The 23,151-nt window shown below is 33.7% G+C and overlaps 1 protein-coding gene across 4 annotated transcripts in view; it reads left to right on the top strand.

Annotated features, from left to right (window-relative positions):
• Positions 1-6,575: 6,575 nt before the first annotated feature.
• LOC124994574 (UDP-glucuronosyltransferase 2A1) overlaps positions 6,576-23,151 on the top strand; it is a 49,070-nt gene continuing 32,494 nt past the window's right edge. For 2 of the 4 annotated variants that reach the window (XM_047566661.1, XM_047566663.1), the window contains exons 1-2: positions 6,576-7,290; positions 17,025-17,654. In XM_047566661.1, coding sequence (XP_047422617.1) covers positions 6,576-7,290; positions 17,025-17,654 — 1,345 coding nt within the window. The remainder of the gene's footprint in view (positions 7,291-17,024; positions 17,655-23,151) is intronic. The other 2 variants (XM_047566664.1, XM_047566665.1) reach the window with 1 other exon arrangement.

The following is a 23,151-nucleotide window of genomic DNA, read 5'->3' on the forward strand; positions in this document are numbered from 1 at the left end:
CCTCCTACTTCAGCCTACCAAGCCACCTCACTGGACTAATTAGGATTTTCTAGAGAAACAGAACTAACAGGGTGTGTGAGTGTGTGTGTGTGTGTGTGTGTATGCACATGAGCACACGCATTGTTGACCCACAAAATTGGTGGCAGGTAAAATGATTGTTTTAAGCTACTAAATTTTGGAATGAAATTTTCACAGTGATAATTATACACATGTTAAAACATAACTCAAAATGATAAGACTAGATTTGATAAGAGTTTGTCAAGTGCTTTTTAAATACTGATAAGCAATATTGCTACACATGTTAAATATTGCTGCCTTGAAAATCAGCTTATTTGTAAACGTCGATATTGGAGATACTTCAACCTCTTCATGATAAGCAATAAATATTGCTGTGTCATTGGACGGGGTCAAATGGATCATTTCCATGGAAAACCCCACCAGCTTCAGCAATTTTCTTGCTAGACAGAGTTAATTAGGTGACTTTGCCTACAAGTCTGTGAGAGAGTGTGAGTAGGAGAAACAATACTTTTTGCCAACTAAAAAATTATTAGAATCATGAAGAGTCTTTAGGTCTACTGTGCCAACTTTCATTATATGTTTTCCTTATTTGGATTCCCTTTTGTCAAATTGGACATCACACTACTCAATATTTTCAAAATTAATGTCTTGAATCATTCTGCCCAGATGGACATTTAACTACTTATAGCAAGTAAAACTCCTGGATGAGGAAAAAAAGAAACAATCTTCTACATTATAGTTAATATATTTGAATTGAGATTTGGTTCTTCCTCCTCACCCCCAGCTTTGATTTTTTCCCCCCATGGTGCTGAGATTTAACTCAGAGCCTAACATACATAAGCATTCTATCACTGAGTTACATCTCTAGCCCCAAACTATTTTAAAAATCAAAGTTACCAAAGAAAATCTCTTGGGTTAAAAAGAATACATATTACTAAATAAGTTTATTACCCGGACACATTACGATAAAATGATCTATAAGAATAATGTTATGGTTTGGATGTGAGATGTCCCCTAAAAGTTCACATGTAAAAGTTCACAATGCAGGAAGATTCAGAGGAGAAATGATTGGGTTGTAAGAGTCTGAACCCAATCAGTGAATTAATCCCTGACGGGATTAATTGAAGTGTCAGGGTATGACTGAAGGAGATGGGAATTGGGGCATGGCTATGGAGTATATATATGGTATTTGGAGAGTGGAGTCTCTCTGCTTCCTGATGATGCAAGCTGCTTCCCTCTGCCATGCTCTTCCGCCATGATGTTCTGCCTCACCTGGAGCCCCAAAGAATGGAGCCACATTCTATGGACTAAGATCTCTGAAGCTGTGAGCCCTCAAATAAACCTTTCCTCCTCTATAATTGTGATGGTCAGACCATTTAGTCACAGCAGCAAAAAAACTGACTAAAACAAATATAAATTAATTACGCACACATACTCTCACATACGCTGGCATTTTGGCAGGAAAAATATTGTTGACTTCATTGCTAACTTTTGTGGCAAAGCTCATAAAAAGACAATAAAGAATGATCTAACAGATTTTTAGTGAAAAATATAGGTATCAAAAAAATTATCATTCATGCTGTCTTCCAGATCTGAAGACAAAAAATTTATTACAAATTGTTCAAAAACTCAGAAGTTTTCATCTGACATCTTGTGTTGAAATATTTTCTTGATGATTTATTCTTTTAACTGATAATTAAATCATACCAGCAATTGAATGATGAAGATCATTTTATACAACTTGCATAGATACTTTTTGTCTAGTTTGAACTTGCACTCCATGAATCTACAAGGATATTTGTAGTTAGGTTTGTACAATCCAAGCAGACTTGAAGAGCTGTGTGGTGAATCCTTGTCCTCTCCAGTATCATCAGGCAAAGAATGTTTTTATGGGAACTGTCTCCTATTTAGAATCTGTATGAAATTTATTGTCACATTTGTTTGTCAACTAAATAAATGATGATGTTCTACCCCAGAACTTAATTATAATTACAGATGACATGTTTGGGACACTATGCCAAAAGACATACTAACTTCATTTATTCTATTTTACATTAAAACATTTGCACAAACCAGGTATGGTGGCACATGCCTGTAATCCCACAACTGGGAGACTGAGGCAGGAGGAATGCCCATTTGAGACCAACCCCAGCAATTTAGCAAGACCTTCTCTCAAAATTTAAAAACACAAGAGCGGGGGAGTTCTGGGGATGTGACTTGGTGGTTAAGTGCCAAAAAAATAAATAAAACATTTTACAAAAATATGGCAAATTCTTTCCCAAGGATGTTGTGAAATGAAAGTGTGCAATTTTAAAACATTATTATTTAATGATCTAAAATACTACCTTTTAAGCTGGGCACAGAAGCACATGCCTGTTATCAAGAGACTCGGGAGGCTGAGGCAGGAGGATGGCGAGTTCAAAGCCAGCTTCAGCAACTTATAAAGGCCCTAAGCAACTCAGGGCGATCCTGTCTCTACATGAAATACAAAAAAGGATTGGGGATGTGACTCAGTGGTTAAGTGCCCCTGAGTTCAATCCCTGGTACCAAATAAAATAAAATAAAATAAAATAAACCTTTCTAAATAAGACAGAGATCAACAAAATCAGTCTTATCATTATAGAGTTCAGCTAAATGCTGGAATAAACACATTTCATTAAAAATGGTTTTATAGTTAAGAACAAAAATAGTAATTTTATATTTCCTGAATTTGAAAGATATTAATGGCATATATTTCTTAATAATAATACCAATTTTACCAGTCATTGTCAGTCATTGTTTCAGATGTATCCATAATAGATACTAAAGGCAATATTCAATGCAAGTAGTTGCCAGGGAACCAATAGAAGGATACACCTTTAACAAAAGATTAGCAAACTTAGTATTGTAATTGTGAGGATTGCTAGTTGTAAACAAATCTATTTAATCTTTTCTTCATTGAAGACCACATTCCTCATCATATCACTTTTAACCCACTAGGACTTATTTAAGTTGAACTTCTTCCTAATGATCAATTAGTACTACTAAAGTTCCTGCTGCAAACTTCAGGTAAGAAATTTATAAACCTCATGCAAATCAATATATAATGTACATTTGGACTTGTTTTATCTTTTCTTCTAAAACAAATACCAATCATTACAAGGTTTGGGGTTAATGATTGGTTTATTTCATTGCTTCCACTTGAAAAACCTTTCAGTTCTATTCTGAAATAATTTGAAGGGTTTTTCTACCCAGGTTTTACATTTCAAAATTAATTTTTAGATTTCAGGGGAAATGCATCATAGAGCAGTAAACTGAGAGTCTTGTTCAAGTGTGAACTCATTGTTCTCTTTAAACATTCATCTTATACCCCTAGTTCCTTCTACTGGAGAGTTAATTTGTTCCTTCATTAGGAAACAGACAGTTAATTAACAAGTAAGATTTATGCTGATATATGATAAAGGGAGGATGAGTCTCAGAACTGACCGACATGGTCTTTATGAAGATACATGTAGAAGGGAATGAAAGATGTCAGCCCTTTAGGATACTTCATTTTCTTAATATTGTGTAATGTATTTTTAATAGTCATGTTATTTTATAATTCATGTACTTTAAATATACATGAAATAAGTTTTAAATAAAGACAAATTTGTTTATTTAATAAAGGGAAAGGAAGCAAAGCTTTTCTAAAGAAAATTCTGTTATAAAAACAATAACCCTTCTTAGCTATGTAAATACCGTTCTTGCTCCCTTTGTACTCAATTAGGCAAAGCACATTTTTTACTGTCATTGTCTATGATAAAAATAATTGAATATTCTAGCTTTCTCTCAAATATTTGAAGTTCCTTCCTGAACTCATCAGATTTCATAAACACAGTAGTCACATTTTTAATCATAGCCTCTTTCAAAATTTTTCTGGAAAGAGCAGAGTAGTTTTCCATGATCACAAGTTCATACCCTCACTTGTGACAAAACTTTTTATAGCTTCTTTGAATATTTTTCAATATTTCAATATTTAATGTTTAGTTTTCTATTTAATTCAAGAACACAAGTCAATGAGAAGTGTAACAACCATAGTTTGAGAAATTTCTTAATCTTGGTCATGTTTCTGAGATGTTCAAACAAATATCAAAGTTTCCTTACAGTATGATACTGTTTGCTCTTGGGAACACTGCTCATTACACACAACCAGTTGCTCCATACTTCAAAATAATTATCAAACTCAACTCACTCATGATGTTCCTATCCTCTGCCCTTTCTGATTTCCCTACAAAATACTGGCAGCAATCCCTATCCTATATAACTCTAACATTTTACTTGTATCATTTCATCTGAAGACACTTGTCACTTTCTCTGGGTAGAACAAGGAGAAGGAATTACTGAGGAAGATAATGCATGTTAAACATCTTTTTATTCCAGTCACTATACTTGTTACTTAATAAATATAATTTTCTTTGTCACATACATAATTATATGGTGTATGCATTATTTTACAAGCAATTTATGATATTTATTGTATAGTTACTAATTTTTATATATTGAAATGTATCATGTAATTCATTTTTAATGTATTGTTACTTATGACATTCTCTTAAATTGTTTTTTTAATTTTTGTCTTATAGATGAGAACACTAAGTTTCACAAGTATTATGAAGAATAATATTAAGCTAGGATTCTTTAGCCTAATTGATTCTAAAATACAAATTATTTTCATAACATGTTGACTAAAATATACTATGCTGATTTTTGTTACAGTTTTGTATGTGCTTCTCTTATCTTGAATTTATAGACCATAGAATAAATGTGAGAAAGTCCCTTATATTTATCTTCCACCCTGTAAGGAATGTTGTTTCTAGTAAGTGATTAATAAACAAACAGGAATTGAATACTATACTATATTTTAATTGAAATCTGGAATTGATTTCCTGCTAGTAAGTGAAATGAATAAAACAGTAACAGTGAATCCCAACCAATTGTTCATTCTAGTGGATGATGACCACTATTTAAAAGTCTTCAGCCATGTAACTATGGCTGCATAGTTACATAGACATCAGCAGGCACACCATAAAATCTTTTGCAGGGAACTTTGAGTTGAAATCCAACTATAGGAATTGTATGATCACTCTGCTAAACTTTAAACAGTACTTTGCCAAAGTTAATAGCTTGCTCTCTCTGTTTATTCACAAACACAGGCATGCACATGTACAATTTTCATAGAGATAATTCTACTTGGATGACATGGTCCTATGCTGTTCATTGTATTACAAAATTGTACATTTGTCAGCATGTTTCAGGCAGTCTGTAGTTCATATAGATTCCTTATACTTGATGAGAGGATGTGATTATATTCTGATGTTAACATAATAGGTTCTCAGAACCAGAGATCCTTAAGGTTGCTACCACTAGTCTAATTCTTTTCTTAAGTTGTATGAACTTTTCAAGTTACTCAACCTCTTTGAGCAGCTTTTCCTCCTTCTTTGATATGAGAATAATTATAGCACACACCAAATTGATTCTTTTCAAAATAAGAAATGGATGAGATTAACATATGTAAAACTCTTTGCACAGTGTCTGTCACATAGCACAGGCTTAATAAATACTGTCAATCATTAAAGGCTGAGTATAGATGTATAGATGTAAGATAATTGTTATTCACCTAGACCAGCTTTCCTTCCCCCCTCCGCCCGTGGTACCTGGGATGGAACCCAATGATTCTCTACCACTGTATCACGTTCCTACTCCTATTTTTACTTTTTACTTTGAGAGAGGGCCTTGCTTATTTGCCTAGGTTGGCCTCATCCTCCTGGGTAGCTGAGATTATAGACATGCATAACTGCGCCTAGCAGGCTAGTTAGCTTTTGAGGAGCACTTTTGGTAAAGTGTGCTTGAATCAATTCTCTTCGAGTAGACTGCATTTATGAGTACCATATTCCATAATTTCTTGCATATATTACTTGTACATATTTTATTCATTTAATTATGTTTCAAAGTGGTTAACAAATAATTTCTTAAACATCTTATTAGAGTAGTAATAAATATTACACTTACTATATGTCCTTCACACTTCTACAAATATTCTTCACAATAATTTTGGTAATACTATTATAATAATGTTTAATTATTGCTAATGAAATTATATGTTTTATTAAATACAAAAAACAACATACAACATTAGTACCCATACAAGTCTAAGTGAATTCTGGTCCTATCTGAGATAACAGTATCTAAGCTTAAGTATAGAGTTGAGATACACAAGGATTTCAATCACTCTAATGGGAAAAATTTAACAATTATAAGGTACAAAAGAAGGGTCAAAGAATCAAGTTCAAGAGAAGGATCAGAGAAAAGGAATTGTAACGCAAGTTATAGCAACCATTTGAAAGGTAAGACACATTGATCCTAAAACTATAATTTCCATAAAATGTGGAGCTAATTTGTCTAATATCATTCAGCAAAGAGAATGTTCTTATCAATTGTTTAGATCAATACTGAGAAATAATTCTGTCTTTCCCTTTTGCTTGAAAAGCAGAGAAATCCATTTCTCACATCCCGTGAAGTCTTCCTCATCAAGCCACATCATGTTCATCAGCATTCTGTTGTTATCTCTTCAAATAAGTCTCCTAGGAACCACACTTGGTGGGAATGTTCTGATCTGGCCAGTTGAAGGTAGTCATTGGCTAAATGTTAAGATAATTATAGATGAGCTAATTACAAAACAGCATAATGTGACTGTCCTCGTTGCTTCTGGTGCACTTTTCATCACGCCATCAGTTAGCCCATCTCTGACATTTGAAGTATATAAAGTACCCTTCAGCAAAGAAAGAGTAGAAGGAGTGATCAAGAGTTTTGTTTTGACATGGCTGGAACATAGACCATCTCCTTCAACCCTTTGGAGATTCTATCAGGAGATGGCAAAAGTCATAGATGACTTCCACAGGGTATCCAGAGAGATTTGTGATGGTGTTCTTAAAAACGAAAAGCTGATGGAAAAGCTGAAGAAAGGCAAGTTTGAAGTCCTGGTGTCAGATCCAGTATTTCCTTGTGGTGATATAGTTGCTTTAAAACTGGGAATTCCATTTATTTATTCCTTGAGGTTTTCTCCAGCATCAACAGTGGAAAAGCACTGTGGAAAAGTCCCATACCCTCCTTCCTATGTTCCTGCTATTTTATCAGAACTCACCGACAAGATGTCTTTTGCTGACAGAGTAAGGAATTTCATCTCCTATCTTCTACAGGACTACATATTTGAAACTCTTTGGAAACCATGGGATTCCTACTATAGTAATGCTTTAGGTATGTAAAATTTTTTTGTTTTAATATCCGAATGTGAACAAGTAGAGATTCAAGTCAACTCTTCTTTAAGTCCCTATATGATTGCTTGGTCATATTGATGTACTATTAGTATCACTTGATATAAAGAAAGAAGATAAAAGACATTGTAGTGGCAAGGCTCACAGGTTGAGGCAGTGGATCACAAATTCAAGGCCAGCCTCAGCAACTTAGCAAGACCCTGTCTCAAAATAAAAAATAATGAGGGCTGGGAGTGTAGCTGAGTGGTAGAGGACTCTGGGTTCGATCCACCCCTACCATGCTGAGCACACACAAAGAAATATTTGCAACATCAATTACTTAGATAATATGTACATGATACACACACACAAAAAAAGTGTTAAGGAAGGAGAGAATACATGATAGGGAGAGAATAAAATTCTGAAAAATTTAATAGTTGAGGTAATGCATAAATAAAATTTTAGACCATAAATATTAGTTTTCCTGCAAAGTAAGTATGGGAAAGAAAACTGTGCCCTATGCTGGAGACTTGAAATAGCATTGGGCAATACTTATAATAGACTATTTCTACAGGTCAAAATGTGAGGTGGGGAGACATGTAAAAAAAATGCTGTTGAGGTCAGCTCAAGAAAGAATGAACTCATCAGGCACAGTGGTGCACACTTGTAATCCCAGCTCCTCAAGAAGCTGAGCAAGGGGGATCACAAATTTAAGGACAACCTGGGTGACATAGTGAGACTCTGTCTCCAAATGAAAAATAAAAAGGGTTGGGGATGTAGCTAAGTGATAAAATACCCCGGGGTTCAATCTCCAATATTGAAAAAAAAAAAAAAAAAAAAGGAATGAATTGAACTAATTCAATGAGTATTTTCAAAGTCTCTTCTATATTATGCTCAGTACTTCGGTTTGTGCTAAAAAGTGATTGGGAACTGTTTAAAATTTGATTGTGACTAGATTTACATTTTGTATTTAAGAAAACCTGTACAGATATGGAGATAAGAGTAGAGACCTTGAGACTAGGTTATAGCATCTCCCCAGGAAAGAGGCAGTGAAAGGCATGCATTAAGAAAGTAGCTCATAAATGGAGAAAAATAACATGGCATGAGACTGCATAGTCACAGAATTAGGAAGGCAGGCTCTTTTTAAAATCTTTTTAATTTTATTTGTTCTGATTAGTTGTACATGACAGTAGAATGCACTTTACATTTTGACAGATCATACATAAATGAAGGAAGACAGGCTCTTGGTACACAATTGCGTCTTACCACTGTGTGGCCACAGAACAGTCATTCAGTCTTTCATTCACACTTCATTTATTTTATTTCTAACAGAATTCTGAAAGACCTTAATTAGTTGATCTATCATGGAATTTTAGAAGAGTATCTGAGAGATACTAACCATTCAACTAGTGTTAGCTATTTTTCAAGTCTAATGAATTAGAACCAATGACTAATTAATGAGGATTGTTAAAAGGGATGAAGAAGAAATTAAAATGGATTCAATATTTTTTACTTCAGTAAGTGATAAATGATGTGAATCACTCAAGAAGTGACTATAGGAGAGAGGAAATTCGAGAGTGGAAATAATGCATTTAATTTTGTACATGTTGCTGGGCACAGTGGCACATGTCTCTAATCCCAGTAACTGGGGAGGCTGAGGTAGGAGGATTGCATGTTTAAGGCCAGTCTGGGCAATTTAGTGAAACCCTGAGACTGTCTCAAAATAAATAGAAAACTGGGAATTGAGCCTGGTGCTGGAGTGCTTACCTACTCTATGCGAGGACCTAGATTCAATCCCTAGCTTAACAGCAACAAAAAGAAAAGAAAATGTAAATAAATGTTGTGTATGTGATACTTTTGGGAAGATATGGTGAAGTCCAATAAACAGTTGGTTACATGGGGTGAGATCAGAGGAAATGTAGTGGGTTAGAGATTTAAGTATGGTCTGTATAAGAATAATATCTATGCAATTAATCTCTCTAATGGTAACTTTGTTGCCATGTTTTCTACTTTCCTGTTATATGAAGGCTACTTGCTAGTTTTCTATTTTCATACATAACACATTTCTGAACTTGTCCACACTCAAATGATTTGAAGCCAAGCATTGGGCTTTAATCATGTTTATAGTAAACATGATTATCTTCCCAGCCAGCTATGCTTATTTCACACTCCATAATTATAGTTCACTCTTTGGACATTCTTACTGCTACATATTTACTGTTTTACTTTGATTTCATGATAAACCTGGTAATCACAGACCTAAGCAGAATGTTTCCCACTTTTGCTAAGTTGTATTTCTCTGATTGTTATTCAGTTTTGAGGCTTTAGCTTTTCATTGTTAACATCCATACTTGATTTTGTGCTTTCACTCATTTTAATGACAATAAAACCAAGATTCAAAGAACTGGACACTGAAGAGACTGCAATGTTGTCTGTTAATCAGACCCTGTAAGGCCTAGTGATGTTTACTAGCTAGTGAATGAAAATACTGAATAGCATTAAAAATGGTTTTAAAATGAAAAGTGCAATGTGCAAAACAATGTTTTACATAAATGTTAGAAAGAGAAAATTTGAGGTTCCTATGTTGTGATACCTATTGATACACATTGGCTTCTTTTCTACAAACCTTTGTTCTAAAATAATGTATAATTGATCTATATGAACCAAAACAAACATGAATGGGTAAGTGTGTAAACGCAAGTGTGAGATGCTAAAGTGAATGAATGGAATCAAAAGCTAGTGAGCCCACTGTAGCTTAAAAATCAATTTGTATTAGCAAAAGGCATCACTTCTCTGGGTATGTTAACCAGTTGCCCCCCACTTACAAAATAGATGTTTATCTCCTGGTTATGAAGGAAAACTAATTCTTCTATCCTTCAGAGAAAACAAGCACAGCTACGATGATTATGTAGAAGCCTGCTGTGTCCTATGAAGACACAAATAGTCTACAGTTTAGCACTAAAACTGAATCTCATTAAAAATGAAGATAAGTGAAGAACAAATGGAAATTTTTTGAAGCAGTGAGACTGTCGATTTCCTAAAAAACTCCTTCATGTCCTTGTACATGTAGTAAATGAACAGATATCTGGTTGTGTACAGCATCTTGGTTAATATAAGAGGAGAACATACGTGAAATATTCTTGGGTCATATTGGATGTTTACTTTCTTTTCACATCCCTTCCTTTTTAGTTGCCTATTCATTCTGAACTTTCAATTTATAATTCACATGGATACAATGCTACTCATTCATATGTGTGAGTTATTGGTCGGTTCACTTTCCCTAGGTTAAAGTCTAAGAATCACATACTCCACTGTGTTTTGTCTGTAAGGTAATGCCGGTAATAATAGCACACTATTCTCCCATCTTAAGACATGATACTAATCTTTCTTAATTTGTTCATGGGGATGCAATGAAGATTTGTACAGATGTTCTTACCTCCAATTTTGATATACAGTATCATGTTTCCACTTGAATTATACTCTTCAGAGTTAGAATGACTATTTAAGTTTGTTTTTACTAAAACACCACATTCTTATTCATGACACAGACATGAACACTCACATTCAACAGACCAGGTAAGAAGTAAAAGTACTCACATGATGAAGTAGCTCATTTTTGTGCAAGTCATTGTAGCTGCAGAATGATAAATGGAACTGATTGTGAAAATTTCCTTCCAAATTGTAATTCGAAGTTATTTTCTACTTTGGTTTAAATTCTTTAATGAAAATTATTTTAATGAGCTTATATCCACTCGGGTCTCAAATTGTCACACCTGAGTAAAAAGACCAGCTTCCCCTAAGATTACCTCTCTGTAAAAGAATGTAATGAAAGTGTCAAAACGGTTTCTTAATCTCTGTTAATTGCCAGGAATTGGATATCACAATGTTGAAATTATGCATTTTGTTTCACGTTATGAGTATTTGGCCCAAATTCATGGAAATCCTAACAGTAATAGTACTTAGCATTTATTGATCTTTTCTTTTGCACTTGACACTGTGATAAGGGTTTAATATGTGTTATCTCTTCTAATTCTTGCATTGAATTTGTTGCAGTTCATTATAATTTAAAAAAGTCACACACTTGAGAATGCTGAGTTTCAAAATATCAAGCAGAGTGAAATTAAATCATTTAACTAATTTGAAAAGACAGTATTCACAATAAGGTCTTTCTTATACCAAAGTGTCTGTACCTTCCTGGGTCTCGAAGGTATTTTTTTTCTCTCTCTCAATTTAAATTTCAGGTTTAAATTTATCAAATTTTCAGAGTACTTTTGCCATAAATTTTCTTGGATACTTTTCTTCCTTGTAAAGTATTTAGAATTTGACATCAGTTATTCCATGCCTTGCCTGTTCTTAACTTGATGAACAGAGTTTAATTGGGTCATATTATCACTAGGAAAATTACTATTCCTTAGGGCATAGGTCTCCATGTGACTCTGTTGCCTTAGGTGTGTTGTTTGAGGATATTCTTTCCTGCTCTAAAAGAGCTTTGTGAGCAGCCTCGGAGAGTAAGAAAAACCTCTGCAGATTTCAAATATTTGTTTAAAATTGAACCAGGTAAATTTTTTCATGATATCAGCAAAATGTCACCAAAATTGTGTCCACATTAAAGGGGAGAATAATGTAATAATTTTATGACAATGAACTATTTATAATCCATAAGCATTATATATTATCAGCAGTTTAACCCTTTGGCACTTTAAAAAAGCAGGTTTTAAAAAAACATTCTTTATATATTAGATTCATATATTATATATATAATGCCATAATGTAGTATTGTATGTGGAAATTGGACAAATAGTCTCTAAGATCTAATGCCATCCATTTTAACAATAGACAATCTTTGGAAAAAGGACCATGCTGTTCAGATCTTTAAGTGAAACTAGATAATCATTAAACAGGAGTGGTCAATGTAAAAAATAGTCCTGAAGATGAAATACATTTGAGCGTGAATGTCTCTGTGGTGCTAGATTTCCAGAAGTAATCTTAAAGGAAAAAAAGTGTACTGTAGTCCTTTCTCTGAAAAGTAATGCACTTCTGTTTGAGTTGCTTTCTTTTCCCTATTTTTCCTTCTTCTTCATCTTTTCCTTACTTCTCTCCTTCCTTCCTTTCTTTCTCTATTTTTTTTATTTTACATGAATCTTGCTTGGTTAGACTCTTTCAAATACCCTCTGGCAGTGTTTGCTTTTCTACAGCAACCCATGAGTTGGGTGACAGTCAAAGGCACTGCATCAGAGATGGAACTGGCTGCCAAACATTCAAAATTTCCAGAGATAGCAGCCACTCTTTTTTGTTCCCATTCATGAAAGGGTTTCAGAATGAAAGGAAATGGAGGTAATCATTTTCATGTGTACACTCTTGTGTTTCATATGTGCATATTTCCTAAGGTAAATCATTTGTGAACTTTGGTGCTTGTAACATTATTGATAACAGATTATTTATGATGTATCTCCAGACTGAGTATGAATGACTTGCAGTATTTGAAAAATTTCAGGTACCCCAGTTTGCCATTGTAGAAAGAGGGAGAGGAGGTGGGTTAAGGTGGTAAGATTGGATTGATTTGATCCTTTTAAAAGTAAACTTCTCTCTACCACAATATTATGTATAGCTAATATTTATTGAGTACAAATGCTACTTTAAATAATTTACATGCATTATTTTACTCAGTTCTCACAACTATAAGAAATAGGTTTCATGGTCCTCATGGATTTTTAAAAGAGACGGGTAAAAACTTGCCTGAGGCTGCAATCCAGAAAGGGAAGAATCATTTGAGTTTAGGTTCTAGACTAAAAAGAAATGTTGAAGAAAGTAAGTTTCTATACACAAAATTTTAAAAAGCAAATTTAAATTTAAGCTTTCAAGGGTTAAGTAAATGCTAAGCAAGGAATTCTAATTAAATTGAAACCCTGATGGGGGAACTGGGCAGCCCCTCTGGGAAGTTGTCCTTGTCAGAGTTTTCCCTAATCCTTTTTGCATAGTCTAAGCCTCCTCCTTTTTGTCTGGGCATTTTAAATTCTAAAGAGAAGACCCACTTGGCTGGGCTGGGTGGCACATGACTGAAATCCCAGTTGTTAAGGAGACTGAGACAGAAGTGTCACACGTTTGAGGCCAGCCTGGGCAAGTTAGCAAGACCTTGACTCAAACAAAAAATGAGGGGGTATTCTGGGGATACAGCATAGTAGTAGAGCACCCCTAGGTTGAATCTAAGATTTGCAAAAGAAAAATGCAACTTAACTGTAGGAGGTAACATGGGGAGGTCAAGGTCCATTGTGATCTTCTGAAGAAAAAAGAAGACAAGACCTGGATAACCAGGACTCCACTCCTTCCTGCCATACTCCTCCTCCTCTTTCTATAAAAGCCTTTTATGCTTCAGACATATCCCCACCCAGAGATGGAGCTTTAAGGTATATCCCCCGTATCTTCTAAAGATATTGGCCCTTTATCTGAAGATGCTGGCTCTTGGTCCAGCATGGTGTACATGCCTGTGATCCAGCTTCTCAGGAGGCTGAGTCAGGAGGATCATAGGTTTGAGGTCAGACGGGTCAATTTTGCAAGATCCTGCCCCAAAATAAAAAATAAAAAGGACCGGAGTTGTAGCTCAGTGATAGAGCACCCCTGGGTTCAATCCCCAGTATAGCCAAAAGGAACAATCAAACCTGAATTCTTCCTTCCAACTCTCATCTCCTGAATATTAACCTTCAAGCACTGGGCAGCCCAAACTTTCCTTTAGTAATAATGGGAGGCTAAAATTTAAGGAGATGAGCAGTTAGCTGATTATACCTGTTCCTAAACAGAATGAAGACTGGTTTCTAGGTTTTGTGGCCTCAGGGACCATCTCTAAAATTGGAAGGCAATGAGAATAAGAATTAGCATAGGTAAATCTTATTTAGTGTGATGCTCAGGTAACAAGAAAAGTCTGCCAGGCAAGGAAATATCTTTGTGGGAAATAATTTTTTAAGAAGAAACTTTATATAAACATGTTATTTGAAGAATTCTCAGTTTAAATAACACCATGCACATTTTAAGAAACTTTAATCCTAATTTAATTTTATGCAGATGAACTAAGTATTCTTTAGAAACTATTCTATATACAATTTTATTAAATGTGATTCTGAGAACATTGTTTTGGTTTTATTACCTTTCAGAGTCCTCTTTTTCAAAGTAAATAGAAATTGGAATGAAAATGGCTACTTAATGTAGAATACAAGGACAATACTGCAATTGGTATCATTTTCTTATGGCTGGTTCGCTTGTGGCACTTTTGCTTTGATAGTTCACAGACATTTTAAAATTCTTAATTGTTTCCTAGGATCTTCAGTTATATTTAAGATGTTCCATTATCAAATAGCCACAGTTACGAAATGCAGTATTTTTACTGTTATATGTCTCAACTGTTTGATTTTAAAAGTAAAACATTGAAGAACATGGAACAGAACAAAAATAATGACATATGCATTTAATTTGCCCCTTTCGAGCCATGTGATTCTGAGATCTTTTAGACTTCTTTTGACCTACTTCCTACAAATGACAAGGTTCCACAAGTTGGACCTAAATTCTCTCCAAAATAATAATTCCTGTATCTCAGTTACTCAAACCTTATTCAGAATATCTATTAGTGAACTCATAGAGTTAACAAATATAATACTTTCAAATTACTGAGCTCATTTTGTCACGAAAACAAATCCAGTTGGCATGAGTCATTTTTTCTACTTATGGATGTTTAAGTCTCTATGATAATACATGTCTTCAAAATGACTTATTTTTTACAATTTTTAATTTGAAATTATGAGACATTTTAGATATATAAATAAATATAAAGGACATATATGTCAACACCAATGGAATTAAACACTTTAATATTCCAGTGTAATTTCAAATTAAGAACATAAATTTAGTATCAACCTATTATATTTCCTAAAAGTCTTCACTAATCTAGGCAATTATCATATTGTCCTGCAGAGAACACTTAAAAGTAGTTAATTCACTCTTTGAAATCTTTCATTTTTTTACATTCCAAGTAATTTAGGGGTGGCTACAATGCATTTGAGCTTCTAATAGGTATTTTGATAAGCTTTTAAATGCTATTGCAGCTATTGTTATTAATTCTGAATTAATAACTATATTTTACTCATATAGATTTCAGTCATTCAATGGAAAAGACTTTTGTTTCTGCCTTATGTAATACAGTACTTTATTTTTTATTGGAAGTCCACTATCTCCAAACTGAGACTGACTCTTCAGAGGACACATTTAATTCTGAAAGCATATTTCTCTTTCTCCTTTTCCCTTTATCTGTCTTCTGGGTCCTTTTGTTACTCAAGGACCTAAAACTAGACAATTTAAGAGGAACCAAATTTGAAGAGAAAGTCCGACATTTGATTTACATTCTTAATTTTTGGTTTCATCCTTTAAAATTACTTTGTTCTTATTTCTCTTTTAAATGGCAGCCTCTAATGATTTTAAAATAGCATTGTTATGTACTTGTTTAGTTTGGGATTTGTTAAAAATGAAAACATATCCCTATATACATGTCTCACCAGTTGTTCTCTTGCTAGATCACTGATTTAATGATCAAAGTTTTTGGTTGCTAATTTTCAGGCAAATTTACTAAGCCTCTGACACGTCTCTACCCCTGCTCTGAACCAAAGAGTTTGCAAAGTAGCTTTGCAGATATGATTTCCAATTTACAAAGTAATTCCACCAGTTGGGATTATGTCTCATTTACACTTGAGCAAGTTTAGTCTGAAAGGGTTGAGGACAATTTTCAACCTAGGTAGTACTCAAGAATCCTCCTAACTTAATCTACTACACAGCTCTAAATTATAAAACCTGTGTCTCCTTTTTAAAATTTACATATGAAAATGTCATATGAGAGAAAGTGAAAAATTCCCTGTAACAAGTGAGTTGGAGACAATGATAAATTCTCTTACAGCAGGAAACTATTATCTATCAAACGTGCAGTAATTTATCATCAAATCAATCTAAAATATCTTGAAATATTTGAGCAAACTTCCTTTAAGTGAAGGTTGTTATTTTTATTTTTTTTCCAAAATACAAGCTATGGGGAAGTTACAATAATGTTGGCCCAGCAATTACTCAAATAAAATGCCAGATTATAGTTCTAATAGTACTACTTTGTCAAACACTTTTGAATATGGAACTCAACCTTTAATTTTGTTATCTATTAAATGAAGGAAATGATTTCTGCCATAAAATTTGTGAAAAAAAAATAAATAAAAAGACAATACACATAAAAATGCTTTATAGACAGTCAACATTTTTGATAATGTGACTTCTATAATAAAGGATTCTTAAATTTTTTTCAGTCTAAATTTGGGAAATCTATATTAAAGATACATTTTACTAATCATAGTTATTATCTCAGAGCACAGATACTAGGCTTATCACCTCCTTGATTCTTTTCCTCAAAATAGTACTAGATTTCATTTTTATTATTGGACTAATCATGTTAATGCATATAGGGATTTGAATTATATTGTTTTCCTTTTGGTCTATAGATCAATTGACCTGTGAATAAGCATATTCATCACGTTAAACATTACTTTATTTGAAAAAATCTACCTAAATGCACACTGAAGTTTTCATCTTAAAAGATCTGCAGTAGGATGGTTTCCGTAGAGAATATCACCATGCTTAAGAAGTTTGTCCAGCTGCTGGTTTTAAATTTGACCTTGACTGAAGTTGTTCTAAGTGGGAACGTGCTAATTTGGCCTTCAGATGGCAGCCATTGGTTAAATATTAAGATCATTGTAGAAGAATTGATTCAAAGAAATCACAGTGTGACTGTACTGGTTTCATCACAATCTCTGTTCATCAAATCCAGTTCTGATTTTTCTGTGAAGTTTGAAGAGATACCTGTTTCTTACAAGGAGAGCAATATAGATTCAATAACTGAACATATGATAAGGCTGTGGACAAACCATAGACCAACTCCTTTCACAATATGGACTTTCTGCAAAGAACTAGGAAAATTCCTAGATACTATATTCCAAATGAACACACAAATCTGTGATGGCATATTCAACAATCCCTCATTAATGGCAAGACTTCAGAAAGGTGGTTTTGATGTGTTGGTAGCAGACCCAGTATCAGTGTGTGGTGAACTTGTTGCTCTAAAATTAGGAATCCCATTTATCTACACATTAAGGTTTTCTCCAGCCTGGACAGTGGAGAGAAACTGTGGGAAAATCCCAGCACCAATGTCCTATGTTCCTGCAGCCCTGTCAGAGCTCACTGACCAGATGACCTTTGGTGAAAGGGTTAAAAATGCCATATCTTACTCTCTGCAAGACTATTTATTTCAATCCTACTGGAGAGAATGGAATTCATACTACAGCAAAGTTCTAGGTAAGTCTCTAAAATAATCTCTTGTTAATGACCCCAGATATCTTCATTTTTTATTGTCCACACAGCAAAAGGTTTCCATCCTTGGCTGCATAAGCTGGAGTAATTGGACTTATTATCTCTCTATAAAATTCCCTATTGTCTTTGGATAAATTCCCCCAAAGTGAGATAGTGGTATTAACTTATATGCTTTTCTCTTTCTTTCCCTCTCAACACCCCCTCTCTTTGGTATTGGGGATTCAACCCAGGTCACTTCACTGAGTTACATCCTCAACATTTTAAATTTTTTTTATTTTCAGACAGGGTCTTCCTAAATTCCCAGGACTGACCTTGAACTTGTAGTCCTCTTGCTTCAGCCTCTGAATAGCTAGGATTACAGGCATGTGCCACTGCATTTAACTGTTATTATCTCTTAATGGAGATAATGTTGTTCCTATTTAGATAACAGTTTTACAGTATATTTATAAAACTTCAAATATATGAACAAGTACATTTATTAGGACAAGTTATGATATTGACCAAAGATGCTCTGGCAAATATTTTGAGGTGATACATAATTTACTTTCCCTCCTTTAGTCTTCAGCCTTTACTTTGTCTGCACAAAAAAATAAATAAAATAAATAAATAAAAATAAAAAAACTTAAAATTGGGTATTAGAAAACCTGACTTAATACTCTACCCTGCCTCTCACTATCCACATTAGGGTTCTTGGGGTGCATGGACTAGTGATCACTCAACATAATTTTTCTGTATCCTTTAGCAAACCTCAGGTTTCCTGATTCATAGATTTCTTATGAGAATCAAATAAAATAATGTCAATTGTTGAAGTATTTATGGTTGGTTATTTATATCACTTTTTTTTTCCTCATGAGTCTTCCTTCCTTAATTTTTAAAAATTTTCTTTTCTTCTAAATGATTTTTCCTCTAGATCTATCAGGAATACCCAGGGACATTAATTATTAGCAGGAATTCACAGTTGATGGTACCAATTGTACTTTCTTACTGATAAAATGTACAAAATAGTATCCTCTTCTGTACCTTTTGTCCTCAATCTCTACCTCCCTCCATTCCTTTTTCCTCTTCTTCCCTCTTTCTTTCTTGGTATTTTAAAAAAAGTATTTAACTCCAATCCATCATCTGTCACTTTTCTAGGTATTAGAAACATAATAATGAGCAAAAACAGATCAAAACCTCTACCTCTATAGAGCTAACATTGTAATTGTATGTAAAATAAATGCATAAAATGTAAAGAATGTCAGACTTGTATATATGGTATGTAGTAAAAGAAGTAAAACAGAGTTCTGGAATATTCTTCAACTTTCATCTGGAATATTCTTCCATTTTCATCACTTAAACTTTTCAAGTTCTCCATAGAATTTGAATGGAAAGATTTTGTACATATCACATATATAAAATAAAATGTGTGTATAGCAATTAAATTTGAATATGATTTTAAAGGTATAACAATTAGAATTTTATAAGAAAAATTTTGTGCTTTATAGTCTTCATCTATATTTTAGGAGATTTTACATTTTTGCCACAAGAACACATTTTGACTTAAATGAAGATGTTATTCTAATGATTATTTCTCAAGATATCTGGAATGTATTCTGTAATACTCATAACTGTCCCTATGTATATCATATATTGACACTGAGGGTACTAAAAAAGATAACAATACACTTTCTTTATAAGGAGATTACAAAATCAAGATGGTGAAGGGTCTTGGGAACCCCATAAGGTTCTGGGTTCTGGTTACTCTTGATTACTGTTTAATGAGGCAAGTTATTTAAATTCTAGTTTAAGTGCTTTCTCCTCATCAAAATTGGGTTAATAATTCACCATACTGTTTAAGAAGTTAAATATGATATATGTGGAATGTCATGTCAATTATAATGAATTATCCTTATATTGAATATTTTTTTTATGAAACTACTTGGGAGCTCTCAAATCACAAAGTGCTAATTATACTATCATGGGGCTCTATACATAGAAAGTAGTCAGCAAATATTTTTAAAAAGTAAATGGCCTTTAGAATGTAACAAATATTTTTTCTTAAAGGAACCCTAGACAAATTATATAACCTGAAAAAAGCCTTTGTAAAGTAAAAAAATTCTAACTTCTCATCTTTACAAGGATAATAATCTAGTTTCAGAAATCCTCCCTTTTAAGAAATTAAATATCTTATTTACTTAAATCCCTTATGCTCCTCATCTTACTAAATATATTTGAATAACAATAACTCTTAAATATTTTATCTTAGTATACTGCCAAGAAAAACCAGTAAAATCCACTATCTTATTTTGCAATTTCTTTGTTGAAGTATTAACAACATCCTGTAACTACACACTGATACTGAAAGAGTGCAGATACCTTATTTTTATATCATTGTGTTTGAACACAGGAGATTTAACTTCTCAAATTTCTGTGGAGTTTTCCTTACAATCGTTGATTTTCAGTTCTGTGTGGGAAAAACAGACGAGGAAAATGATATGTTTAACTATATTAAATAAAAACTGCAAATGTCTTAAAGGGGATAGAGATAAGTACCAGAAACACAACTAACTGCACTAGTCCAAAGGCCTCTTTTCTGTATAGTGAGGAGATCTTAAATCTTATGGATGAAATAATAAAATTAATCTCTGATTTCAAGTATGTTTCTAACAGCTAATGAAGCAGGAATATTAGGGAATATGAAAATCATTGCTACTCATATCCAGAAGTAAATCTGTTACCCAAGTCCTAGGGGAGATGCCCAATTCTAAGGATCCCAACAAATCAGATCGAGACACTTTTGCCAAAAATCAAGTGAAAAAAGTAAGGATGAAAAGCAGGAAAGGAACTTTAATCAATGTACTGCACCAGGAAGATGAGGGAACACATATCCTTAGTCCTGTCTTCCAAGACACTGACAGGAGCTTCCAGATTATTTAGACAAGGTAGGTCTGAAATATGCATGGTCAAGCAACAGTCTTAGCCAAACTGGTAAGTCTGACCATTATCTCAGGATTGGTCAGCTGGGGCTTTGTCAATAATACAAAAGATGCTGTTATTTGGGGGTTGTTTCATCTCATCACAGATGTATTTGATCAGAACTACTGCTCCTGGGATCCAAGGTGGCAGGCAAAAGGGAGGCAGAAAGATCAAGCTTTTTATCCTGCTTTTAATCATCTATTAGACATTTGCAGACCCAAGGGAAGATTCTAAGTCTTTCTTACAAATCTATTAATAAATCTGTCTCAGGCCAAGTGTCTGGCATGACGCCTTCAAATTGTACTGTCTGATGGCTTCTGAAATCAGCTTCTGAGAGATCTTTGTACAGTACATAGATAGATCTCACTTACATAGGATTTGAGGATGAGTTTTGTCAAAGCTACAGAAAGACTGAGGTCTGGAATACTACAATGAAAATGGTTAAAAAGGTAAGGCAACTAGAGGGCCCCATTTTGCTAATTCTTCCTGGAAGTATGCCAAGATAAATTATTTAAGATAGTTGCTACTCTAATATATTTAGTTTGTGATCTATCAAGATTATCTGGTCAACATTTCTACTCAGTGATTTTGCAGACACTGTCCTCCACATTTGTCCTGTTGATTCCAGTTTCTTTTTTATTTTTTTTCTTTATTTTTTTATTGATCATATAGTAGCAAGTTCCTTGACCAAAGGACAAAATTTTTAGTACTGTAATAATTTGTTTGAGATTCAGTAAAAAGGACTCTTTCTACTAGATGCCTATCAAAAGAGAAAGTAAACATCATAATACAAAGTAAAATCTAGTGTATATACTTTATTTCCATAAATAATTCTTCAAATTCAATCTCTGTGAAAAAAAGGCAAACATATCCTTGCAACAAAACTATCATTTGCTTATAAGGTAACCCGTGGTTCTATGAAAGAAGGCTGAAATTGCACAGAGACTGTCTTAAAACTGTCAAAATAGTTACACACAAGTAAAGAGAACCAAGGACACTTCTGTTTCCTGTATTATTTGTAGATAACCTTCCAACATAAATTTTTGAAAAATGACTTTATCTCAGAAATGAAAATTCATAGTGTCATCAATAGTGCTATAACTATGGTCCTGAATTTCTGTGCTTTGGATAGGACTTGAATGTTTCCCCCCAAACTTTATGTGCTAGAAGCACCCTGTGGCAGTGTTGAGTCAGTGGAACACTTAAGAAGTGGGAACAAGTGATAGGTTCTTCCACACATTATGTAATAGAGTTATGGAGGAACCCAGTATACTTTCAGTGAGAGCAAGTCATTATAATTAGAAAAAGTCTGCTCCCTGAGCCTCTCTTGCTTCCTGTCTTGCCATGTGATTGATCTTTCCTTCTTCCATAATGCCATTCACTATTTGGTACCTAAAGGCCATCAGCAGATGATGAACCTGTGGGCCTTAGACCTGATCTTGGGTTTTAGCCTCCTAAACTGTAAGCTAAATAAACAGATTTTCTTTATACATTGCTTGGCCCCAGGTATTTTGTTGTATCAATAGAAAACAGAATGAGACATAACTTTTGGAGAGTATTATTTTGTTTTGATATCAAATCATCTTTTGTATTTCATTACTAAAATATCTATCTTGTCCTTTAAGTCACGATGACCTAAACATCTTTAAATCTTGTATGTTGTCTTTGCATTTTCAGAGATTAAATTTTGTTTATTCTGTGTGCATCTTGCAAATTAACTACTAGACATATTTATCACTTTTTTTGTCTTTTAGAAAATGAGGTCAAAAATGGAAGCTAAATTAGAAAATAGTTCTACAAATGAAAAGAATGAATATATTCATTGTATATACTTAGGAATTTATCTCCATTGAATCCTTTCTTTATAATAATATTGTTGAATATTTGTGAGAGCAATATAGCAACTACATTTTTCAGGTCATAAAGATACAGAAATTTTGTTTTTAAAAAATATATTGAGTAGCATGTATGCCAGGGAATATGGCCCAATTAATCTGAATGTACACAGAAATGATTATTTTTGTCCTCTTCAACATTCATTAAGTTACACATTGGCACTATTTATGTTTACCAACAATAACCTGTGGGGCAATCGTCTATTTTGATACTTAATTCACTCAGTCACTTGCTTATAGTTTGATCTTAATTCTATTTTATGTTAATGTAGTACAACTTTAGTGATTATATTACAAATAAAATAGACTTTTAAAAATATTGTTTTACTCTTTGTTTTCTGGTAATCTTGTGTTGTAATTAAATCTGTCTTCTGGATGGTGAGAGACATATATGCCCATGAAATGGGACCACAAAGATAGGAGCCAGTCACCAGCAAAACTTGCCAGGGAGGGCCTCTAGGACAAGCTCAGCTCCTGCCAACCTCACTCACATGGACACCATCAAGGCCAGCCTAGAAGTGGCCCATCTTGCCTGAATGAGAACCATGAGCTAAATAGAAAATTATTTAAAGACAATAAAATGGGGTGGTTTGTGGTGCTGAGACTGTAGCTCAGTGGTAGTGTGCCTGCCT

Source organism: Sciurus carolinensis, chromosome 10 (genome assembly GCF_902686445.1).
Source record: "Sciurus carolinensis chromosome 10, mSciCar1.2, whole genome shotgun sequence".
In the NCBI taxonomy this organism is placed as follows: Eukaryota; Metazoa; Chordata; class Mammalia; order Rodentia; family Sciuridae; genus Sciurus; species Sciurus carolinensis.